At 45.5% G+C, this 26,221-nt stretch overlaps 1 protein-coding gene across 2 annotated transcripts in view; it reads right to left on the bottom strand.

Annotated features, from left to right (window-relative positions):
• Positions 1-26,221, bottom strand: part of ECE1 (endothelin converting enzyme 1) — a 420,365-nt gene that overhangs the window by 258,680 nt on the left and 135,464 nt on the right. The window contains exon 2 of one of the 2 annotated variants that reach the window (XM_078642557.1): positions 17,079-17,209. In XM_078642557.1, coding sequence (XP_078498683.1) covers positions 17,079-17,207 — 129 coding nt within the window. In that variant the 5' untranslated portion in view covers positions 17,208-17,209. The remainder of the gene's footprint in view (positions 1-17,078; positions 17,210-26,221) is intronic. The other variant, XM_078642558.1, reaches the window with a different exon arrangement.

The following is a 26,221-nucleotide window of genomic DNA, read 5'->3' as shown; positions in this document are numbered from 1 at the left end:
TCAAATTGAGCTAAAGAATTGGCTGAGGGTAGAGACCAACATGCATCTGTGTATGCGGTTTTAAATAAGGAAACGTGTAGCAAATGTAAAAATAAGTGGGTCATATTTTGGTACGTTACAGATGCAGTGCTAAAAAAATAATTTAGACAATGGAAGTAGGTGTCTGGCATCAGGAACAAAATGCAAATACAAGAAGGTATGGAATTTCTATAGTGTTTACAAGAAATCCAACATGGTGCGAGTTAATAATGCCAGTAAAAGAAATGGTTCCTAATAATTTGATCCTCACGGTTCATGTACACTTGCTGAATCTTTAGGATAGCAAGTTCGAAGGACCATTACGTTGGGTCCACATTGGTGATGTGGACTAGACATTATGGGCGATTCTAGTTCACCCATTAAGATTATTTCAGACGTTACCATTGATGAATTTTGGAAGGGTAATGATCGGTTTGCTACAGATGTAATTGTTTTATTGGGGTTTGATATTGACAAATTAAGGTTTTTCCTGGCACATTCAACTTTATGGGTCAGTCCATTAATATCAAAATGTAGGCAGGTAAGTCGGTGAAAAAATAAACCTTGGGTGGTTAGACTAGGCAGAGTTCTGCGTTATTTAGAAACCTGGCAGCTTATGTACGGTTATGTTGGGTAAAATGCCAGTTTGTAGTCTTTACTTTAATAAGTCTTCAAGCGTCAAACAGATCCTTTCAAAATATTTAATTCCAAAGTAGGTCCAGTAGAGGGTTTTAAACATCACATTAAACTTAAAATAGCAATAGTCCACCACAAAATCAGACCAGTTTAAACTTCGTGTTAAGAAACATTTGAACGTTCTATTGAACAAGTTATGAGAAGGGGAATTATTGTTCCCAAAGATAGGTCCAATTGGGTTTTCACAATCACCACCACAAAAAAAGTGGATTAATTTGTGCTTTGATTTGCAAAAATTGAATAAAAATAGTCGTTTGTAATCCACTTCCTAACATCCAAGAAATGGTAACAGCTTTAAGAAATGCATATTTCCCATTGCCAATTTTGGGTTAGCAGTAAGTACTAGCAGATTAGTTTGCCACTGGAATCACAAAACCATGCCACATTTGTCACACCCTCTGGCGCATATAAATATTTAGGATTACCTTACAGACAGGCATCTGAGGCCAGCATATTTTTTTTTTAAAACTGATGAAGGCTTCATTAGATGATACCAACAGTAAGGATTTTCTAAAGTGTTAGACATTTTGAAGGACAAAGGTAAAGACAAGTGTACACTAACATAAATGTGTACTGCTCAGTGTATTACGAAATGCCAATAAAAATAGGTTACAAAAAAAGACAAGTGTACACTTTGTTTTATGGATACCATGGACTATTCCACACAATGTAATCAGACCCAAATCCAAAATCTGATCTACTGCACACTATAAAGACAGCACCATGCAGTTAACTAATGTGCACTAAAATCAGGTCTAGGACTTAGCAAGAACAATGGTACATCTATATGTGGGTATGTTTTGATTGGGCAGGCACTTTTGAGGAAAGGTGTGAACTATTTTGGGTAATGAGCAGGAGGAAGCGATCACACAGGTCAAGGATATCTTTATCTATTAATCTGTAACTGTTTAATATATAATGTGTAATGCTCCTGCTCTCAAACCTTTCAATTGCAAGGCAAAACGTTTTGCGACTGCGAAACAGGTTCAATTGGTATCGGTGTGGTTCTAAGTCAGTGGGTTGGCAACTGGGAACATACACTTGGATTAATTTCACAAGCATTTAGAACTCCAGAACTGAATTATAGTACAAGTGACTGTGAAGCCGTACTTGTTCATCGGTTGCATTTGGTATTCAAAGTTTGATTTGTACACCAACCATCAACAACTTGTGTTCAAGATGAGATGTAAAGGTACGTGCAAAGCACAACTAGGCTAGTTTGGCGAATCATTTAAATTCAGGAATTTATTTTTTAGAATTAAATAAATTTCTGGTGGACATAATATAAAGAGCGGATTTCTGTCTAGAATTTGGGAGTTCAACAGATGGTGATGAAGTAGCGCATGATAAAGAATGGAGTAGAGCGGTGCAAGGCTTCGCACACATTTCTGATGAAATTTCAATTTAGGGTGGTATGTGACAGGCAAGAAGCCTTTATTCCACCCATGTCAATGAAAAGCAAACTCAGTAATCACGGGCATAATGGGCAATTGAAAGTACAGAAGTTAGAGAAAATATTGTTGGTGGTCACAGACATTCAGGTAGAAAAAAAAGTGTTATAGGAGGTTGTGTTTATTCTCAGATTAACATTGAACATGTTTGCAACCAGCATTTCACCCAGGTCCTGTTCTTGATGGGATATGGGACATGGTGGGAAGAGATTTTGCTGGTCCTTATAATTTACTACCCGCCAGCATGATGTTCTTGATTGTCTTCGTGAAATACTTCAGTAAACAAATATAATTGGGCTTTGTTAGAGAGTGGACTATTGACCTTGCTATTAGGGTTCTCCAGGATGTCCCCCCCCAAGGAAGGTGCAGCAAGACCTTTTGTGGTAACCAATCTGAGTCTATAAAACGGAGCACGTTTTTGACAGAGAACGAGGGTCAAACATTTGAAGGGGACTATGTGCATTCATTCTTCAAATGGCCTAGTTTAAAGAGTCAATAGGTATTTGAAGTCAGATATAGAATGCACACTCTGTTTGTATGTAGCTACACGTTTGAAATGAAAAGCTCTGGAGCGATCTGAATTCCCCATGTTCCAGCACTAGTGTTTCTTCATTTCTGCTGATGAGGGTCATGGATTTTAATTCATATCTAGTTCCCAGTTGTGCAAAATCTGAATGAGATTTCAAATTGTCCAAGTGTTTCCATCTGGTATGATAAATAAAAGTATGTGTGATGTGACACGGATACAATTAAAAAGCCAAAGTCTTTAGAAATGTAATGATAAACCTAAAGATAGACCTTTCAATGCATCAGTCTGGGCTATAGTAACACAATTGTGTAAAGTCTGCAAAGGTGAGTCCGAATTCACTGTTCCAGTGAAGTTGGCAGGGTGAACAAAGATGCTGTTTCGACTTCAATTGTGTGCAAATAAGAGATAGGAACAGGTTTGATACAGTTCAGGAAGTGACTAGTTTGGCAGAGACTCAGAGTTCAATAAGTCATTATTACGTAGTGAGGGAAAGTTCTGATGAATTGGTAACCGAGGAATTTTGTACGACTAAAGGTAAGTGCTGAGGGGTGATTGAGAGAGCAAGTGATAGAGGGATAGGGTTCTGAGGTGGCCTTCAAAATTTCCAGACTGAATTATACTGATTTTGCCCCCTAAATGTTGTGATTAAGTTACATTAATTTTGGTATAATTCCAACTGGGGTACGATATTTATTATACTGTTCCTTTTTTGTATTTGTATTGGGTGAGGGGGGGGGGGAGATGTGCTAAATGGGATTTTTATTTTATTAGTCCTACATTTATTATGCTAATTGGTAGATTTTTCTAGGAAATTAGTCATTTAAATCACCTGACCTGAAGCACTATCTTTTTACCCTAACTGCCATCCACAGCCATCCTGCCAGATGTTACGCAAGCATACATTTTGGATGTTTCCACTCGGGGAGTTACCATTTCAGTGCTCTACTGGTTCTGGTCTCCCAAAAATACACTTGGGAATTTCAGTTTTTTTTTTTAGTTTGACTGAATGTATGTAGTGGTTATATAAATGTAAATGTAAATGTACCGGTATTTATAGAGCGCACAGCTACTTCCCTGAGGTAGTGTCCCGGCGCTGTCCGTATACCGCTTAGGAACCCTTCCTGGTTTTCCCTGTGAGTGTCCACTCCTGGGCACACCCAGGGTGAAACCAGGCATCCCAGCGCTTTTGGGGCCGTTGTGGAGATTAAGCAAGCTATTGCCCAGAGTCACAGAGTGGGACCCATGATTAGAATAGGCACCGAGGCGAGAATTATCAGGTCCGAGGAAATTGAGCCCAAGACCCGCCAACTTCGGGTATTGAACCCTGGTCCCGGGCCAGATCTCTGCATCAGGGTCTGCCGCTCTAACCATTTGAGCCACACTTCTCCACTATACAGAGACATAGTAAGCTCGTATTCTCAAATTAACTATTTTGAGCTGGTCATGTTACTCTCCTCTTCAGAACCTGGCACAGCAGCATCCTTCTTCTATACATTAACATTTCCAGTGTCTGAAGTCTTTTTCTGAAAATGCTCAATTTGATTCCAGTGTGCCATACCATCAGGCTCTTCCCAATCCCCCTGTGAGCATCCTGTGTCCCCCACACTTGAGATTACAAGTCAAAGTTTTAGGCCAAAGTTTAACTAGGATTTTATCCTACATTTTGATCTTCAACCTGCTTGTGTCTCCCCGGTCCGTCTTGCACCACATTCTTTCATGTAGCCGCCATTTTCCCTTTACCTTTTCATGCATATAAGATCTCCTTCCTTTCCCACAGGTTTAGCTTCTTTTCCTGATGCCAGACTCACTCCCATTCTCCTTACGTCAAAGTCCACTCTTTCAAGAGACTCCCTTTGCCTGTTTGTTTAAATCTCCTTCTGATTGACTATTCAATGTTCCTCCTAAATGACCAGAACTAGCTGGTGAATTTCCCATCAAGGGAGGACACAAAGAAGAATGCATAGTGTACCAGAAACATTCTTTATAGGTTAACTATCAAGCTGCAATAATCACAAAGGAAATCCAGGCCTGTATGCCAATACGTAAGGTGCTACACAGTCGCTGATAAATAAAGACAACCCAAAAGTCATGGCCTTCCAAATTATGGTATAGACCACATAATATGCTGAAAAGTCCCATTTATTTTGTTTGATCAAAATGGTAGAAAACATGATGAGATAAATATCAAAATTCCAAGCGCATCCTACGGCAACACACCCACACAACCTCTCAATCAACATGAACCAGACACATACCCATACAGACTCTTACATACAACCAATTCAACATTCGCCATACAACACAACTTTTTATTATATATATATATATATATATATATATATATATATATATATATATATATATATATATATATATATATATATATATATATATATAATTAATGATTACAAAAACCCTCCAACAGAACGCGGGGATACAGAAATTCAAAGGTATAATTAGATAGAATCCATAACAGTATCATAGAATCCCATGATCAGTTAGTCATACAGTTTGTCATCCAATTTCTTCTCACACAGATAGATGAGAACAGGGAGACTAAAAATAACTCCAGTGCCGACGCGCGTTTTGTTGTCTAACCCGGCTGTGGGTCACACCTTCAGGGTGCACGGGTCATATGCGAGACGCAAGAAGTGATGCGCCTGAAAACAGGTGAAAAACAGATTACCACAGGATCAAAGTAAGCGAAGCAATACGGAAGATAGAGCTCCGCACTTGGACCCAAAAGTAGGGAACAGCTGGGTTCTCAAATCAGTTCAAACATCTCAATAGAGGGATTCCAGACTTGATAATAGGAGAGGCAAAAGGTACAAAAAAGTCAAAAGAAAACGGACCATGAAGTTCTTGCTGGTTGGAGGCCCGAGGCGGGCACTATACTGTAGGTACGATGAGTGAGACAGGTTGGATACACCTGATAGGGGAGTTACAGCAGCGGCAAGGGCGGTCTATGAAGATGGGCGCCACCAGTCGGCAGGTCAGCAGGATCCCATTGATATCGAATAACACAGCCGTAGTGTACCAGGAACATGTGTTAACTGTCAAGCCGCAACCAAATGACAAGACACCACCTACAGCTGAAATTTAACATGCTCCTCACTAGCCAACTTTCATGCAGTAAAATCCACCAGTTGCTTCACGGCCATCACAGGCAGATGCAGAATGAAGACTGCAGTTCTCAAAGGACTAGACTGCACTCACACGTCAAATTGGGTTTGTTGCGTCTGACGGGCATAATATTATGTACCATTCAAATGTTAGCAAAGGTTACCCATTCTGATCACCCAATGACAACCTCAATTCTTTCAGGACTATCCCACAGAAGAATCCAGATTGGTTACTGGTGGTCTGGACCGCCTCCTGCAGCCCGCTGGTAAAGTCAATTCCAATAAATGCATCCCTTTACTAACCTCAAGAGACCCATCCAATCTCATGGGTAGTCGAGGGTAGCGTCTGCATCTCAAATACTCAGCATGCACTGTACAAAATTACAACCATTGTCGCCAATTCGCCAAAATGTCAGGGGTCGCACATTTAACTTACACACTATCATGCAAGAAAACATAAGAGGGCTGTCCTCTTGGCCCACCAATACTCCTTAAACCTCTTTGCTAACAAGTGGGTTAGGGGAAAAGCAACAAATGGTAACTAAAGATAAGAATTTCTGTTCCTGATTCACTCTTCATGATGGAGGACAGGAGGGGGTGCCTAAAGGGTACCACCCACTCCAGGTTAGAGTGGTTACCCCCATCTCAAAACAGGCTCTCACGACTGTGGTGGCAGCTTGATTAGAGTCGGACACACAGCTTTTTCACCTTTACTCTCGACTCTTAAATGAAAACTATCCTTTCAGTCCCCATAATTAGGGTCTTTGGTCTTCATTAGGACTGAAGGATGGATGCTGAATGGGTTGTTGTGTGCTTTACAAAGAAACTGATCAGTGGTGGTTTCCTTTGGATCAGATGTGAGAGTCTGTGCGGCAGAAAACTGATCTCTTTTGTATTTGTCGAGAGATGTCCATCTACGACATCAGATTCTGCACCTACACACCCGTCACCACTGCACAATACAGGTGTACCTGGTGGAAAGCATGAGGTAAGGGGTCTCTAGCCCATTCTCACTGGTTTTAGACTAGGCTTTCCTTACTGGAGCAAATCCCATCACTCCCCCAATCAGGCCATCTTCTATGACAGACTCTGACCAGTTTGGTGTGAGGTGTATTTTCTTATGTACTAGTGCCTACACTCGGCAGGTAGCACACAAAAGTAGTCAGCAACAGCACCTTTGTATTAAAAGGTGGAAAAGGAGGTAGCCATCTAGTGGGTGAATTTCATAATGTGAACCAAGAAAAGCTGGGACCAGCCCTCGTTTCCACGCTTCACCAAACTTTGTGATCATAGGCAAATGTTATTTGACGGAGCCTCCTTTTCCCTTATTATAAAATATAATAGCAACTTCCAATACCCGAGTTCAGGGTGTGCACTATACAAAACTATTCTGATGTATTAATGTGAAGCATTTCTGCCTGTAAAAGGAATAGTCCCTTTAAAATAAAAAAAAATGGCCATCATATTTTCACATGTTTTTGCATTATTAAGATGCTAACTGCTTCCAGGGCTCGGATCGTGCACGGGTTCTCCCTGTTCATTTGTTGGTTCACCAACCTCTAGGTTCTACATTCAAGGCCACTTGAATTTGAGAAATTATACCAAAGCATATCTTAACACTGAAATGATCAGTTTTGTTGCATGTGTTTCCCACGAGCGTAAATCATAAGAAGTACTAGAAAAGTAAACCTTTAAGTTGTGAACATGAAATTCCATACAGATTCCATGCAGGTAAATCTTTACAAGTCCCACAAAAGCACATAACTCAATCCTAGTCAAGAGTTGTGTGGATTCTACTAAGGTACTTTGTAAGGGGTACTGCGAAAGATTGTAGTACAACTAACAATGGACTCTATTTAGGGTGAGCTTTACGTGGACCATACAAGCACACAGCACAAACATAGTGATCAGGTCATATCTGTATTCGTTTATGGTGAACCTTTAGGCATACTCACAAACCAGCAAGCAGTGCAATCACACCAAGGAGGTCATACCTCCATGTTTGACCTCATAGCTATAATTGGTAACAAGAGGCCCTGCCTGGATTGCTTGAAGTATGAAGGCTTAACTTCATAGCACAATGGTAGCAAAGAGGTTACACTTGCCTGGCAAAATTGGTGAAAGTTTACATCTGTAGCGCAAGTACAACTTAATGCTATATAGGTGGTCCTTCCAAGATTGCATTTGAGGTGAATGTTTACATGCACTGCACAAGCACAATGGTAGAGATGAAGGCCTCCCTCGATTGCATTATAGAGCAATATTTACTTTTGTAGCACAGGCACAAAGAGGCCATGGGCTTTACGTGTGCCTTAAAAGCACATAATATAGCACAACAGAATTAATGAGGTCCTACCAGGATTGAATTACATGCATCACACAACCCCGTATTATAATAGTTGCGATGCTGTCATGAATTTAAACATTACAACAAAGACAGGGTGAATTTGCTTTCTAAGATCAGCACATCATTAGTAAATATTTCCCTTTGTTGTGAATATGTACAGTATGAATTAGATCACCATTCTAGGAGTGCTCAACTGATATCATGCTTATTCACCCTTAAGCAACTTATCCACGATATTCTACCCACTCAGGGTGTGGTAGAGTATCATAAATCATATGTAAAAAATATATACCAGTGCACATCCCTACTCGTTGCTTTTATCCAATTGGCATTCAGTCACAATAATCCAATAATTCCAATGTTCTTAAAAGTCCACAGAAATATTAAGTCAGTGCAATGTCCATTTGTATTCAATATTCTTTATTATTGATTTCTTTCTTGCCACATCGTCACAGCCAACGCGCGTTTCGCCCTCCGCGGGCTTTTTCAAGGCAATAGAATGGTATGGTGAGTAGTGTAAGTTCACACGAGTCAATAATTAAAGCCGGGCCTTTGGCCATAAATCCTTTAAGCCTCTAGTATTGTAATCAAAAAGATTTGTCCATGTGATTTCTATGCAAATGATCCATTTAGGTGTCGGTTGAACACGTTACTAGGCGCTTTTTGGAGCCATGATACGTTCCATCGCCAGAGCTGAATTGTTGCGTCTTCGTAGGGCGTTTCTCCTCCGCGTTTGTCTTCCCGGAGACTCCTAATGCAATCAAAGTGTATCACATGCACATAGCATAATAATAGCAATAAGGTCATACCTGCTAATCTGTACATGTCTTGCACAGGAATACGACATAACACAAGGCCTACGAGGATCGCTTTACGAATACACGTTTGCATGCACCTCACAAGTCCATTGGTAGCAGTAAGGTCATACAAAGACTGCATTGTGTGAATATTTAAATTCAGAGCACAAGCTCATAGCTCAATGATAGCAGAGAGGTCATAAATAGTTTATTATGGGTCATTATCTCATTTAAAGCACAAATAGCACATTGGTAGGAATGAGGCACCATCTAGATTGCTGTGCTATACGTGTAAACATCCACCCATCATGCAAACACAAGATGATGGATAAAGTGCTGAAACATTTTAAACACTCATCCCCAACCAAGAGATCTCGATCATTGAATTCAGGCTAGCCTGCCTGATGAGGGGTGATACCCTGAACCCGGTCCCGGGTTGCTGGTTTCTGGTCCAGATAGGACCTGGCTTGGCAGTTCAGGCTAGACTATTCACATGAGGAACAGGGTCAATACTGAATTGCATATGACTGGGTCCAAACTGGTGTGGCAAGCAAACAAATAATAAAATGGACTAAACCCAGATCTGTGACTGGGGGTGAATGTTTGCATTGTTCTGCCTTTCTTCCATCACCTGTTCTTTTTGCTTATATTGACATCAGTGAAAAGGGTATTCCCAGAGGTGGGTCCCATGCACACGGCGCCTCTGGATTTGAGCTAGCCTGGCTGATGAGGGGAGATACAGCGAAACTGGCCCCACGTTACTGGTTTCCAGTCCAGAGAGGACATGGCTTGGCAGTTCCGGCTGGACTATTCTTATGAGGAGAAGGGTCAAGACTGATTTGCATATGACTTGGTCCAAACTGGTGTGGCGTGGTGAGCAAAAAGATGGATTAAAACAAAGATCTCTGATGGAGGGTGAATGTTTGCATTGTTCAGCATTCCGTCCATCATCTGTTCTTTCTGCATACATTCCTAGTACAAGCACCTAACATGATGATAACAATGTAGTCATGCCAGGATTGTTTTTACGTATGGGTGTTTACATCTGTAGCACCAGCACATAGTTCAATGGTACCCAAGAGGTCATTGTGGACTGTATTGTATGAATGCTTACATGCATAGCATAAAACACATGGCTCAATGGTAGTCAAGAGGCCATACGTGGATTACGTTTGGTGCGAGTGTTTACATTCATAGCACAATGGTAGAATTAAAGCCCCTCCTGTAATGCAAGATGGGTGAATGTTTACATTCACAGCACAAAAACGTTGCACAATGACCCAATTGACGGCATGCGTTGGCACTATAACCATTACCCGTACTCACTCAAGAGCCAGCAACAGAACAACCTACAGAAAGCCCTACAGGTAGCTGTCACTCAAGCGAAAAGACCCCTCCCAAATGTAGGCAACACTGTCTCTCTCAGTTATCCAAAGAGATGTGCCTGCAGCTGGCCCTGCACCGGGAAAGAGGTTTAGAGAAGCCTTTAACTCTGCAGACTGGAACAGGGCTCACTGGTTCAAAGACATATGTCGAGGGCCTTTTGCACCCTGTTGGCATAACAAGTTTGGCATTCGATATGGAAAATACAATAGGTTAGGCGTCCCTTGGTAGTGCCACAGAGACATGGGAGCTTCAAAGACACTTCTATTGGTTATACGCATATTCTTGGACGCTTTCCCAGAGAGGGGCCTGCAAGAATAATTAGCAGGTAATGCTTCCAAGTAAAAGTGATTGGGTTGGCATGCCGGAGGAGGGGCCCAGAGCACGGTCTGTGCTGGTGAATGTGACATGGACCCTGACACACTTTTTCGTGGAGCTGTGACCGGCAGGTACCTCCAGGCTGTCGCCCAGCACCACTGGCTGTGCCCTACCAGCTGTCCCGGTGCTGCTGCAGTCTGGAGCAGTTTCTGCTGGGCACCAGCCAGCTGTGAAAGCTGCCCGAGGAGGGGGCGGTGGCACAGTCCCAGCACAGGGGATACGGTTGCCACTTTTAGAAACAAATACAAGCTACTTGTTTACGTTCAGGTAAAATTGGCAAGATTCTTTGGTAACATGGCAATCGTCTCTGTTTGCTGTAATCATTGTGAAACAATGTAGAGAGCTCTCACACACTTTTTAAACTGTTTCTTTGCTGTTTTACATTTCAAAAGGGAAAAATATCAGATGTCTCAGCTTTTCCCAGTATTATAGCTGCCTAAAAGTAAAAAACAGGCCAGTTTAAAAACATAAAAACTGGGCATGTCGCACCCCTACACGGGGAGCTGGGGGAAGCCCTGGAGGGTCTGGGTTGGGCGACCACCACAAGTCACCAGGAGCATGGGATGGGACCTTTCATCAGTTCTAGCTGCTGCATGTGGCCACTGCAGCTGCAGGGGGCTGAAACGAATGGCGGTAGGACAGCTTTTGAGAGCTGTAGAGTGTGATATCTGTAGGCTCTAGGCCCACATGCTGAGGAAATGAACAGACACCAACACTGATCGTAGTTACTGGTAATGGCCACGAGTATGTGCATTCAGGCTTCTTTATTAGCAGGGCCCCTAATTGGTAGCACCTGTGTTGGATGGGTGTAGGTGAGTATGTGGGCCAGCCCTCGAGGGAGCGGCTAGCAAAGCATTCAACTGTGTCCAACAGGACACAACATTCCTCCCAAATCATATGAAAAACAAAAACAACAAACAAAAGTCCAACCTATGGGAAGGAATGGAAAAACAAGTAAAAACAACTAAAAATCTCACAGTGCAGGACAGCGGAGGAATGGTGCAGCTGGAAGCACCCGAGCATCTTGGCACGTGTCCATATTTTAACCAGGTATATCTGGACACAGACAGTGCTGATGAAGTCCGGCCCTCCAGCTTTGCATCAGTTAACTGACAGTTCCCAACATTATGTTAGTCAGTTCAGCATACTCTTGCTGTGAGACAATTGATGTTGTCCAGTTCATACATGGGTGCATCGGGATGCGGAGTTAAACCCATTGTAAGCACATTAATCCATTGACGACAACCTTGGAAATCCACCTGTGGGGCAAAGTAAAATCCATCACTCACGCTCGCGGAGGCCCTTTAAATGAGTTGCCACGGGACTGCCTATGGGCTGCACCAGGTCTGCACATGTCCACATCTAGACAGCCGCAAGACCACCTTGGAGTCTCCGCCTAGTCACTCGCGCAACTCAAGGGTAGCTGTAACCTGGACAAACATGCACACACCACCAGGACAGGATGTATGCCAACTGGATCGGTACATGGTGCAGGATTCCACTCAAGTCATTTAACGCCCCCTACATGGTACTGATGCACATGGCTAATGAGGGAATGGCAGCCATGAAATAATTTGTAAAAAGTGGCGACAGGCCACGCAATGCATGCCCTGTATATACATGCCCTAATATGTGGCGACAGGCCACGGAAACTCACAGGGGACTCCTGCTCACTCAGTCACATCCTTAGGACTCCACATCCTCGAGTCACCGACCACTCCCCGGTCTGGTCCTGTCAATAGGACTGGGAGGCTTCCCAGATGCGCCAGCCACCTCAAAGACGACAGTGCAAATAGGATCCGTTCTGTAGTGCCTTCCATACCCATCATCCCATTGATAAAGTATTCCGGCAACTCGGGATCAGGACTCCCTTCTCATTTACAGATATGGCAACCCGCCACTAAGATCATGGGAATCTCCATGGCTCTCGCTTTCAGCGGTGGCCACGTGCCACCAGAGGCATACAACCTCATCATCAACAAAGTCAATAGTGCGGCAATGTAAGAAAGTAAATTAAATGATTCCACATGCACCAATCCAGGCCCTTGTATAACTGTAACCTGTTACGGTAGTAGAAAAAACAGTTCAACAGTCAATGTAGCAGTGTACCAATAGGTACATAGAGGGCGTAGCTCACACAGGATGTAGAAGTGGATCGACCTTCTCTGCAGGCAGCCAGCATGCCTTTCGCGGTCTTGGTCATTGCCCTTGTGCTAGTGACGATGAAACCTGCAGGTACTGCACTTGTTGTCTCATCAACCGCTACTCATGCACAAATCCATAGGAAAAGATTCAAGCCAGTCCCTTCAGCCTGTCCGCTTAACACTACTGCCACCACAGGTATGAAAAGCTTCTGGGACCCAGTATGTATATCTCACAGAAAGACACAGATTATCTTGAAGCAAACAGCATGGTTACCGTCACCTCCAGCTGACATGATGGCATTGTTCTACGAGCTGCACATCACTGCCCTCCACTCCTTGAACTGTAAACATGCCGCACCTTGTTCTATCCTGGCCATTCATGCAAAACATTGCCAGGATACAGTGCCAGAGCTGGCCTTGTTGGAAGTGAAGGCTCTTCTAAGAGCGGTTCTTCATCGAAGCACGGCACAGAGACCGGCTTTGGTGCAGGGTGGAATGGCATCAGGTCGGTCAATAAAGTTCACAAAGATGTTCAGTCCTCCGACATGTCTTCTGAACAAAACAGACTCTAAAAGGGCGCAACCTTCTCCCCCAAGCGCAAAGAGACCGAAGACATGAGGGTGCCACCAGAAAGAGAAACAGCCGCCTGCTCCGTGGCACATGCCTCGGAGCTCTCGTCCCATTCCTCTGCCAGAAACATCGAGAAATAAAGCCAATGCCAAATCACTTTTTTTCCTTTGTTTTCCTTTTTGTTTTTAATTCACCGGCAGGCATAAAAAGCCACCAAATATCCCCTCCAGCACCAAACGAAACATTGTAATTTTCGGAGGCAGACCATTACTTGGTGTTGAGATACTGGAAAGTAGTTGATCTCGCTCTCCTGAACTACTGAAGCAAGCAGAAACAAGTTCCAAGATTTGAATAGGCTATAATGGTGCAAAGGTACCTGCATCCTCGGACACGTTTGCGGCCAGCCAGGCACAGGAAATACATGAGCCCGGCGAAGTAGGAGCCCACACAGAGGACTCAACCAGATTCAGCACTGCGCGGCTAACAAAGTCACACCTCCATGTTCAAACCAAAAGCCTTTATGAGCACGTACAGGGAGTACAGACCATATACCGATGTGGGGACAGTTGGTGGTAGCTCAGTCGGGGGCTTCAGTGGTAAGTTACTTCCCTGAGGTGGCAATGAGGCCGCTAGGTGGCCCCTCAAGCACCTTTTCATTTCGGACCGCAGTAGCCCTACTGTTAGCGGCCAACTCCTAGCATTCCTCTGTGCAGGCCGTATGCAGGATGCCAAAACACAGGTGTAAGGGAATTAGCAATGGGACACGGAGAGGATACAGGCAGTGACGGCAGGAGGGACACAACACTACATTGCGGCCGGGGAGATTCACCACCACCGACTGCAGCCGGAGAACGCCCCCCTTCACTGCACCAACGGCAGGCAGGTATGGAGCATTCAGTGCAGGGGCGGCCTCTGTAACATCGCCTCCCCACTCCTTGGGCTATAGCAGCTTTCCTCTTGCCGCAGGCAGCACAGCACGGTGGAAGCACGGCCACAGACTGCCCAACAGGAACGACGCAGGCCCCCACAGCAGGCACACGGGAACAGACCCGCTTCGTCGCCAATGCGATATCTGTGGGCTCTAGGCCACCATGCTGAGGAAATGAACAGACACCAACACCGTGATCGTAGATACTGGTAATAGCCACGAGTATGTGCACTCAGGCTGCTTTATTAGGAGAGCCCCTAATTGGTAGCACCTGTGTTGGATGGGTGTAGGTGAGTATGTGGGCCAGCCCTCGAGGGAGCGGCTAGCAAAGCATTCAACTGTGTCCAACAGGACACAACATAGAGGACAGGCAGGTCACTCATCATAACATGAGGGTGTTTGAAAACCAGAACTCACTGTTCGATAACTTTCTAAGCATTCAGGAGTTCACAAAGGTGGTGAAGACCTGGTTCTTCCAGAGATAATCATATCAACTTCTGACCCTGCGATAGGACCCTGAACGATAATCCCTTCTGAGACTGCAAACGCAATCCAGAACTATGGAACAATCCCAACCAGCCCACCAAGAGGCCTCTAGTGGCACCCCACCCAAAACTGGGGACCTCCACCAAACTCAGTCTTGGAGGGACCTCAATATACGGAGGGGATAATAACTGGTCACCAGAGGAATCCAACATAGTCCACCATGCACATCCTGAATAGTCACTTAATCTGAGCACCAACATTTTACAATGTCAATGGTAACAACCACTGGCAAAGCCAAGAGGTAGTGCCCGAGAAACCTATTGACTTTGCAGACGGTTTTTAACCATGCTGCACAGCATCCCAGACACTGCAGCACAGCTAATAAATATTTCAACAAAAAATACAGCCTTTGAGAAAGCTGGCTACCTCATTTTGTAGGTGCACGCACATGCATGTACAAAATGCGATGGCCACTTTTTTTTCCTTTGTAGTTACAATTATAGGTGGATCAGTAAATTAAAAAAATAAAATGCTTACACACTTTTTTTAAGCGGGGAAGCAACAAGGGGATTTGAAGCAACACAGAAGGTATGGGGGAGTAAGCAACAAGGGATGCATGGATGAGGAGAAAGCAGACAGAGCCAAGTGGTGCTCTGGGCAAACAAAATGGCAAAAGAACAATGTGAAGCAGGTGGAAGAGAAGCACATGGGCGGGACAGCAAAGGGTCAGTATGAGAGCAACACAGAGTGCAGGGGGTAGCGAAGTACACAAGGGAGACAGCTGGAAAACACATACACTCTAATGGAGTGCCTAACACAAGAAAAAAGTAGTGCTTGAAAACCATGCAATGGAAGCATAGAAGGAAGCCAAAGAAAAGAGATGGTAAAGAGGCTACACTTCATAGGACTCCAAATGCTTGATGGACAAGATGGAAAACGAATCAGAAGCAGGTAAAAGTGTGACAGGAAAGCCATACAATGGTAAAGCAGTGGACTGGTTCCCAGGCCCCAGTATGGGGGAGGGCCCAGCCACAGCCAATCCAGGAAGATTTCTGTTTCCCCTCCCTTATTGGACACAGATTTAAACCTAGACACCCCCGCCCCCCACCCAGATCTAGAGGATCCCACAGAAGCCAACCTCCTGTTACAACCGGCATGGGAAATCAGCGAGAGTACACACAAAGAAAAATTATAAATAATACACAGGCCAGCAGGGCTAACCAGAGTTCCTCGCATAAAATCAACCTATAAGAAAGTGTCTGTATTGTAATTGCATTTATATAGCGCTTACTACCCCATACGAGGCGTGAAAGCGCTTTTTCGGCGAGTAGCACGCTACTCCGGGACCCATAGAGGATTAGTGTTGAATTAGTATAGTGAAACATGCAAGTACATTTTAAGTGGTGGATAGGTTAGTCAGTTATTTGGATTGATAGAAGGATAGAGGAGGACAAAGGTTTGTATTTATATAGCGCTTGTAGACGCACGCTATTCAGGAAGCCTACAAAGGATTAGTGGTGAATTAATATGGTGAAATATGAAGTAATTTCAGTGGCGGATATCAGTCAGTTACTTGGAGTGAGAAGGATAGAGGAGGGATAAAAGGGGAAGAAAGATTTGCATTCATAGAGCACTTGTTACCCCTGATGGGTGTTGAATCACTTTTCTGGCGAGTAGCACGCCACTCCGGAACCCATAAAGGATTACTGTTGAGAATTAGTATAGTCAAAAAAAAAAAATAATACATATAAAAATACACGATAATCGTCATCATGCACAACAAAGCACTGCCTACATAGGCTGAAACCAACAGCATCCTTCTTCTAAGCACATGTTGCAGAGTACAGCAGTGTGGCGAGTGCTTCAGCGCCCCACGCAGGTGTAGCCGGGTCTGGTGGCTCAGTGGACTAATGCATCCACTGCAGTTGCCTGTGTTTGACCTCATGGTCACACGTTCAAATCCCAGCAGGTCTACTCAGCCTTTCATCCATCTGAGGTCGATAAAATGAGTACCATTGAGTTGGGTAACAATAAACCTGTTATTCAGCGCCAAGAGACCTATGGGTGAACCTGCACTTCACAAATACACGTTAAGTTAGCAAGTGCTATACAAATAATCGAGCACAGTACAATGGTAACGAGGAGGTCATGTTTGAACTGCATTATGGGTGAACAGCTGCATGTACAGCACAAGCACACAACAGTACAGTGGTATGAAGGGGGTCCTACCTGGATGCCATTGGGGTAAATCTCGCCCTCGCCGATGGAGTCCACCAGGTCCTCTTCGTCCAGCGTGGCCCGCTTGTAGGTCGACATCTGGAGGGTTAAATGGAGAACAGACTCTCTTAGCGTTTCCATGACTCAGCGGTCCAAGAGCTCGGTAAAAGCCAGGTCAGAGAGGCACCTGTGCGGCGCGGCCTGCCCAGGAGCACACGCTTCTTTCATCCCTCCTAGGCCTGTGACAAGCCCTCCCCAGCACCCGCAGCCAGCCGGAGCGGGCCCGGCCCACGCCAACACCTCGTCTTACAAAAACCCGCTGCGCATGGCAAGGAAAAAATAAAAAGATAAAATAAAGAGGCGGCAGCAGCTCCTGGGACCCGGGCCTGTGGGACGCCCTGACCAGGTTATATAAAACACATTTCTGAGTAGTGCCAAGCTCGGAAGAGCTCTGCGGGCGGATTAAGTTACGAAAGCGAACGAAATAGCCCACCCAGGGGGGCTGGGGCTGCTTGGGAAGGTTTCAGCTGTGTGAACGTCTTAAGTCTGAGAAAACATGCGCTCGGGTCGGAGGGAAAAACAGGAAGCGCTATAAGCTGGCGAGGTTTTTATGGCTACATTCCACAGCAGGTTAAAAGGCTGGCCAGGGTTTGCAAAAGCAGTCCACCCGGTTTTCCCCATGCCCGTCAGCCTTCTGCACGCTCCACCCTCACCTCCGATCACAACAGAGAGCGCCTGTCATAAGCCCCATCGCCCCAAGAGAGCTCTCAGGTGCCTGGAGATCCGCCCCCTCGTTACGTCACAGAGGGCAGGGACTACAAATACCACAGCCCTCCCAAGTATTCCATCACAGGTTCCAGGGACCTGTGAAATGTTACCCCGAAAAGGGCCCTTCCTGGTTGGCATGCACTTCCACCCCATGCAGGAACATCCTAAGGTGAGTGACTTGGATGTTACTCAAGTCCACGTCATTAAGGACACCATTTACCAGCCTGAGGTTTCCCTTTAACAACATGTTCCATTCTGGGAGTAGTACGCTTCATTCATCCATTTTAACTAAACCAATTGGAGGAACACACCTGAAAGCAACACTTTCTAAAGGCAATCCAAAGCCTTGCACCGTGTGTCCCCGATGACATGGAGGCATTTTTTCTAATCAAAGGAAAGCCCTAGCTGTCCAACTATATTGGTGCCCGTTGCGGGTGCGAGATGGACACGGACCGGTGATTACCCTGGTGGTATGGGACACTGGTACATCATGAAGTCTGATAGGTTTGGAGCCTTGCATTCCAGGGAGGGCCTTACACAATTAGCATGTTTATTCATTGATTGCCCATGGAGTGCCAAGGTTCCTGGTACAGTGGAACCCTGCAGTAACAAAAAGTTGAGGGCTGGAAGCTTGTGGAATCTGACAGGTCAGTGGATCAAGCACCCCAAGAGGGAAAGTAGAGCTGCACCCTCCCTACATCATTGGAGTGGACCATGACAGTCTGCAATGGGGTGTATATGATCGTGCCACTGGGAATTTGCATAGATGCCTAGAAGTGACAAATGCTTGGCATGCGTGTGCATGTTTAGCCCTTGCCAACTACAGTAATTAATGAGATTCTATGTAACAATACCAGTCTACAGGCTTTAACACTAGACTTTGTAAAAACAATCTACTTCTGTTAGCCCTTTCCATGCTGATGACGGAACCGCTCAGTCATCAGCTGCGGTTGAGCTGTGCTGAAGACAGAGCGGTTCCGTCATGGCCCGGCCGCCACGCCTGCGTGGCGCTGATTTCGCGCCTGCGCGGCGCGAGCTATTGAGCGGGCGGGGCCATAACGGAACTGCTCAGTCATGAGCACAGCCCAACCGCGGCTGATGACGGAGCGGTTCCGTCATCAGCATGCGGCCGCCCCGCCCCCTTAGCGCTGCGGCGGAATAGCCGCCGCAGCGATGCGGTTAAAGTCTGTAACATCTTCTGGTAGGTTCGTGGTGCCTGGGTGTCTTGCTAGCTCAGTCATGAAGGTTTGAGGGCTGGCATAGTGGGTCCTGGGTATCTAATTCGAACAATCAATCTTTGCATTCACTCAGGTCAGTTTATGTCCCTTCTGTATTGGTTTGCCAACATGTTTCAACCCTGATTTAAGTCTTTGCAGGGGTCATCATCAGGACTGTGTGACCCTGTGGGGGAAGGAATATAATCTTCAGGCCCAAAACTTCGTATAGGTCTAGGCCATGTGTGAGGCTTCGTGGGCATTTGTTGTCGCAGGTGCTCTTTCAATTCACAGTGACCTAATGCTCATTCCTCCCTCCTCTCTCCCCCATACACATAAATGGATAATGCCAGAAACCAGGGGCTTGTTGTGGGCTTCAAGCAACAAATTAAAACAAGCAGCGAGGACAACTATTTTGCTCTTGTAACAAATCAATTCATACATTTTCATGTGTGTGGATGGACGGTCATCTGCTTAGTCAGGTACGCATTTGAGGGTGAATGCTCAGGTCTACAAGGACGTCACCCCCTGCAAGGGTGCAGCACTCATCAAATGCAGATGAAGTTCTTTGAAACGAAGAGGTGAGGGATTCTGAAGAGAACTAGGCTTTCTGCCTTTGCCAAAAATACAAGTCAACACACAAACCATCCCATCCACCTGCAGAAAGGACTTCAGAACGTGATCACATTCAAGACTCAATGAACCCATATGCTGTGTGTATTAGTTGTAGTTTCACCCGAAATTTCCCTTAAACCATCCCCTTCACACTTATCAACGGATCAGAATGACACTCCCTCAACATTCTTTTCCACCAGACTCCTGCCCTGTGCAGGCACGTAGTGGTGACCAGATGGATTTTGGTTCAGACAACTATACACATGCTGGAACCAGGTTCTATGTCAACACATTATCCAGATCATGGTCTCAGTATGGTGTTCCAGCACTTGAACACATTCATTGCATCTGGAGAAGGAGCAGCCTGAACGTTTTGGCCCTTCCTTCCTCCCAGGGACCTTTTACAAATGATTCATTTAAAGGGCAACCAGAAGTTACTGCTGTCTAAGCTGCAACCTGGCTTACACCAGGGGCTAAAATCTAAAAATAAAAGAGTGGAATCAAAGACATTATGCTCCTCACTTTACAAGCTGGACATGAGACAAACAATTAAAATGATGTTCTTTCATCAGGCACACAGTCAAATTAACAAGCATTGGGAAAGCCAATCGGTCTGGTCTTTGACGTTGCCAATGCTTTTACCAAGGCTGCACAAAAAGAAAGAAGCCAAAGAAGGCACAACGACATGAACATGAATTTTTACTTGCACAAAAGTGCTTTTGCAGAACAGAGTGGCCCAGCAGCAAATTGGAACAATCACTTGCCCCGTTATGGAAGGGTTAGGGGAGCAAAGGATTAGTGGTTGGAAAAGCAGGAGGCGGAGCAGCAGGAAGCAGGCAGGGGAGCAAAGGATTAGTGGTTGGTAAAGCAGGAGGCGGAGCAGCAGGAAGCAGGCCGGGGAGCAAAGTAGCTTGAGGTGAGGGGTAGAGGAAATAAATTAGAAGGCAGACAAGGCTCTGGTAGTGGAAACAATGGACTAGCCGGGAATAGGGGTGGGGAAGACAAACACAGGCAGGTATTTAAGTGGGGATGCACAGCACACGAAGCAGAGATCAAGTACACACATGTACCCTTATGCAGTCCTTATAGAAAAAGATGAAACGTATTTCACTGAATCGGAGAAGCGGAAGGTTACAAGTCATTCAACCAAAAGGATGGTACAGAAGCTATGCTTTAGGGAGAGAACAAACACAAGAAGAGAAAGGAAAGCCAATGAATAAGAAGCAAGCAAACGAAAGCAACATGAAAGCCAACCAACACCAAGTGACAGGCTGGCTCTGAGCTCAATTGTCAATTTGTGGTGTGCCCTAGAAGGGTTTTTCGACCACAGACCGCTACAAAAGTGGTCTGTTGGTGAGACCTAAACAGACGTACAATATTATAGCTGGCATGACAATATCCAAATCTTTTTAAGAGGGTATGTCAAGGATTATCACAAGAAAAATCTTCCACGCCGTACCCCCACCTCTCCACGGTTTGTAAAAGGGGCTAACCAATACCAAAGCCCTTACCGAGGACAATAATTTGAGTTTCCATTTAAAATACCTATTTACAGACTTCAAGAAACTGCGATACCAATCCCCTCCTAAGGGCCTATTGGCTTTAACATATGCTTTTTTGCACTTAATAAGCCTGGCATCCTGCCTTTGCTGTAACTTTTCACAAGGAGTTGATCTGACGTACGGCATCAGCCATAACTTTTCCGAATGAACGATCAGGTCTAAAGCCTTTGTCCTTAGCATGTCACCGTAATCAACTCAGACCAACTGTATTGCACATAAGCTTTCTGAAAAGGCAATGTAGTCATAAAAAACATAACTGGACAAATAAACAGTCTCTTAAGAAAGAACAAGATTATCAAAGTGAAAATCTTCGACCCCCAAGGTTGGTCATAGGGGGTGACCAATGCCAGGGCCATTGCCTACCTCAGTAATAAATTATATTCTATGTAAAAATACCAGTCTATGGGCTTTAACACTGTGTAAAAACGATGTATTTCAGGAGTAATGCATTCAGTATGCACTTTTCCCAAAAATAAACAATCAGGAATAAAGGCATAAAATTGCAAACATGCACAAAATGACAGTTTTACTCAAGGGCCAAAAAAAGAATCACAGGTACCATCTTCTACCTGGAGGTTTGTCAATGGAGATAACAACTAACAAACAACTTTACTCCTATGTAATGTGGAAGATTTTAATGAAACAAAATACGGTCTTCATGCTGCAAACTAGTACAAAAACAATCCACTGCTGGCTTTAACCCCTTCCCTGCGGCGCAAACTCGGCCGCGGTCGGGGATTTAATTAGGGGGTGTAACCCCTTAAGTGCTCTGGCAGCCCCCGGCCATCCTACGTCACGGTAGGCATGTGCAGAGGACGGTCGGGGGCCATCTGAACTCCGCCCACTAATTAATTCTTCCGCACAGGCGGGGAATTTGCTTCGCGCTGGGGAATCTGTGGCGTTCGGACGGCCCCCGGCCATCCTGAGCACACGCCCACCGTGACGTAGGGGGCCGTCCTGAGCACACAAGGGGTTAATATCTGAATTTCACAACAATCAAATCATCCCTACTGCCTTCATTAGGTCGAGCTAGACGTAAGCAATGCGAAGCATTGCTGACGTCAGCGAAGACATCTATTGCTACCCGTTTCTGGGAATGTGGACACAAGAGGGTGCACGAGCGCCGATTTGCTCAGATTTGACCTTGTGAGCGCGCACGGCGCCGTGCCCCTCTTGTGCCACATTCCCTTGCGCAAACACACTCCACACTCACGCATGCGCACATACACAGGCATACACAGGCACACACACACTGCATACACACACGCAGACCCACACGCACACACACACACACTGCATACACACACGCAGACCCACGCGCACACACACTGCATACACACTGCATACACACACGCCCCCCCCTTACCTCACCAGGCTCTTTTCTTGCGGGCTCCTTCTGCCTGGCTCCCAGTGGATGGGCGGGTGCGATGCGGCCAGGGGCTCCAGTGCTGCTACGGCGGGCGGGGGCGACGCGGCAAGGAACGGCCAGGGACTCCAGTGCCGTCCATCACCTCTTGTACGCCATTAGCAGGCGGAGCCGGAGACGCGGCCAAGAACACTCTGCGCCTGCGCAGAAGTGCGTGCGCCCGCCTGACGTCACTTGTCGGAGCCGGAGACGCGGCCAAGAACACTCTGCGCCTGCGCAGAAGTGCGTGCGCCCACCTGACGTCACTTGTTTTTGGTTTATTTTCATTTTCCCTTTCATTCATGGATGTGAACACGGGTGCGGTGCACTCCTACATGATTCACAACTTCGGGCAAATGAAAACAGCAGTCGTGTGGGATCTGCCTGTTTTTATCATGAGACACATGTTCTTCACTGTGAGCGCTTCCGCCTGTTCCTTGGTAGGCGGGTAGCGTGTTGCCGGGGAGTAGCGTTGCCTATGCAACCAGTCTGCTTTATCAGGATATGGTTTCCTGTGCCGGGCTGGTTTTGGAAGTGATGCTGACATGCTGCATTCACTGCAGTCCTGCTTCTGGCGATATGGATGACGTCCCCTCGGTGACTGGACCATCTTCGGGGGTTGCTGTCTGCCCAGATCTCCTGGCTATTTTTGCAACAGCTGTGGAGTCTGGGTTTCAGGCCTAGGAGGGATCCTTCTTTGGAGGGTGATAAGGAACTAAAGGGCCGCATGGTGCAGATATGGCTGAAATCTTGCAGCTTGTGCGTGATAATTTGGGACTTGCTTCCTCTGCTCAGACACCGGCTTATGATTATTTTAGCATGTGCTGCTTCGTATTATGGTACCTGCAGCTCTCTGCATTTGCAATTGGAAACTAAAGTTACGTAATAAAAGGCGAAAGCACAGAGTCGCTCCGAGTGAAAGTTTCGAACTGGACACACGACTCTGGCCATGTTTTTATTTTGTAGCGGAGAAAGCCCAGCTGCCTGTCTTTAGTTAAAGTTTTGTATACTGAGGGGCAGCCCTGGTCTGCAGAGAATGTTCCAAAGCTATGTAACATGAGAGCTCTTCTCTGCACCTACCCCCTCGGGAGTTACTATGAGCGATGTAGCGGTCGACAGACGTCACTTCGTCTTATTACTGACAGATCTGTATCGCAATGAGTTACTCTGCATGGGTTATCAGCACAGTGCTTCACATACTTTACGAGACCCAAGGCACTTTTGTGATTGGGTAAGGTTTGTGCATGCTTACATTACTGAGGTTGGTAGAACTGCAGATACAACAGTGCAGGAAAACGGATGGCTATTTGTGGTGTCTCATTTACAACTGGGGGCTAACACGAGCATTTTTAATATTGAGAGTGCTTTATTGCCTTGTAAACTCAAGCGGGGTAATTTTTTAATGATTTAAGGGTTCGTAGCCTTTGTGATTTTTTTTATTATTACACATTCCTGAGCAACAGATAAAACTGTGTGATGGATCATTCTTGGCCCGGCCTACAAAGGGATGAAGTGTGGTTAGGAGATAGCTCACGGCATCGCACACAATACACATACCCACGCACATACACATACAAATGCACACAAGCGCACACACCCACACACATACACCCAAGCATGAACACACACACATGCGCACACGTGCATGCACATACTCATACACACACCTACACAGACACACGCACACACACACACACACACACAAACAAATGCACACACACGCGTAAGTGCATGCACATGCATGCACATACACAAATGCAGACGCGGACTGCAGAGGAGACTCGTTTATGTGGTGTGAAATCTCTCCTAGTGGAGCGACTCTTGGGACCCTAGATCAGGAGACCTGCATTACTGAGGTTGGTAGAACCGCAGATACAACAGTGCAGGACAACGGGTGGCTATTTGTGGTGTCTCATTTACAACTGGGGGCTAACACAAGCATTGATAATATTGAGTGTGCTTTACTGCCTTGTAAACTCAAGCGGAGTACTTTTTAATGATTTACGGGTTCGTAGCCTTTGTGATTTTTTCATGATTACACATTCCTGAGCAACAGATAAAACCGTGTGTGATGGATCATTCTTGGCCCGGCCTACAAAGGGATGAAGTGTGGTTAGGAGAAAGCTTGTGGCATTGCACACAATACACACATACTCACGCACACACACACAAACAAACAATGCACATATGCGCACACACACCCACACATACACCAAGCATGAACACACACGCGTGCATGCACATACTCGCACCTACACAGACACACATGCACACACACGCACACGTATGTGCATTCACACACACAAATGCAGACGCGGACTGCAGAGGAGACTCGTTTATGTGGCGTTTTATGTTGCGTGAAATCTCTCCTCGTGGAGCGACTCTTGGGACCCCAGAGCAGGGGACCTGGATGAAACTGGGCACATTTCTGCATCTTAAATGTAGAGTTGTATTAACCCCACTCCGATTTATACAAGCTAAGTGACAGAACACGAGACAGAGGGGGGCACGGATGCTGGCAACTCTGGGGAAGAAGGGGTGGGGAGGTTTAACAGGTAGCAGAAGGGGTGGGGGTAGACCAAACTAGTGACTTAGTTGGTTTAATGCACTGGGATCCGTCTATCTATCCACAGACTGGAAGCTGCTGCCACATTCCCGATACATGGGTTATGTCAAAGGGGGAGGTGAAAGTGCTTATCTTCCGTTTGTCTGCAGTCCACTCAATGACATGTGACGAACAAGCATTTGCAATGCAATAGGTCTCGCATTTGTGAGAGTTTAAGCTATTGGCATTGTAAATAATAATGCATTTCATTTATGTTTTAAAAATCAACAAGTAAATAAAAGGCTTTGTCATTTACAATGCCAATAGCTCAAACTCTTATAAATGCGAGATCTATTGCGTTGCAAATGCTTGTTTTTATAATTCCTAACAAAGCAATTGTCCATGTTACAGGCCTGGTCTGGTTATCACCACAACCAACTCAGTCTTGCTGTTTTGCACATATGCTTTCCTGCAGGCAAAACGTGCCATACAAGCATTGCTTTTCAGTGGAAGCACACAACTTCTATCCAATCAGATGTAACACTCAAGGCAATCAGATTCCTAAAGCTCTTTCCTGTTAATCACATAAGAAATCAAACAAAATAATAACACTTTAGGAAACCCCACTACTCCTCCGTACACCATAGACATCAAGTTAAAATGAGAACCACCCTGACAGGGTGGGACAGTGAAGTAAACAGTCTCTTTTCAATTGTCCTTTCCAGACTACTCTCCAGACACAGCCACAGTGTACAATGATGCTTTTCACAGTAGGGTTTGTCTCCAGCCTGGTGCACCCAAAACAGTGGCACAAAGAAGTGTGACACGACTTCCAGTTGGCTAAAGACAGTCAGGTGCAGAAATCAGAGATGAAAGAATGAACCTCACCTACAGGTTCAAGTCCATCCTGCACAATAGTGTTTGGAGAGCCACCCTTCACCACTACCATCCACCAAATGGCAGTGTACACAAAGACTAATCGTCAGCTCTTGTTTTCGCAAAAGGCCTAATGGAATTGCGAACTCTTCCTGCACTTCACTGTCTAG

This window comes from Lissotriton helveticus, chromosome 5_1 (assembly GCF_964261635.1).
Source record: "Lissotriton helveticus chromosome 5_1, aLisHel1.1, whole genome shotgun sequence".
NCBI lineage: Eukaryota > Metazoa > Chordata > Amphibia > Caudata > Salamandridae > Lissotriton > Lissotriton helveticus.
Note: the sequence above shows the minus strand (reverse complement) of the source record. Positions and strands in the feature narration are given on the sequence as shown.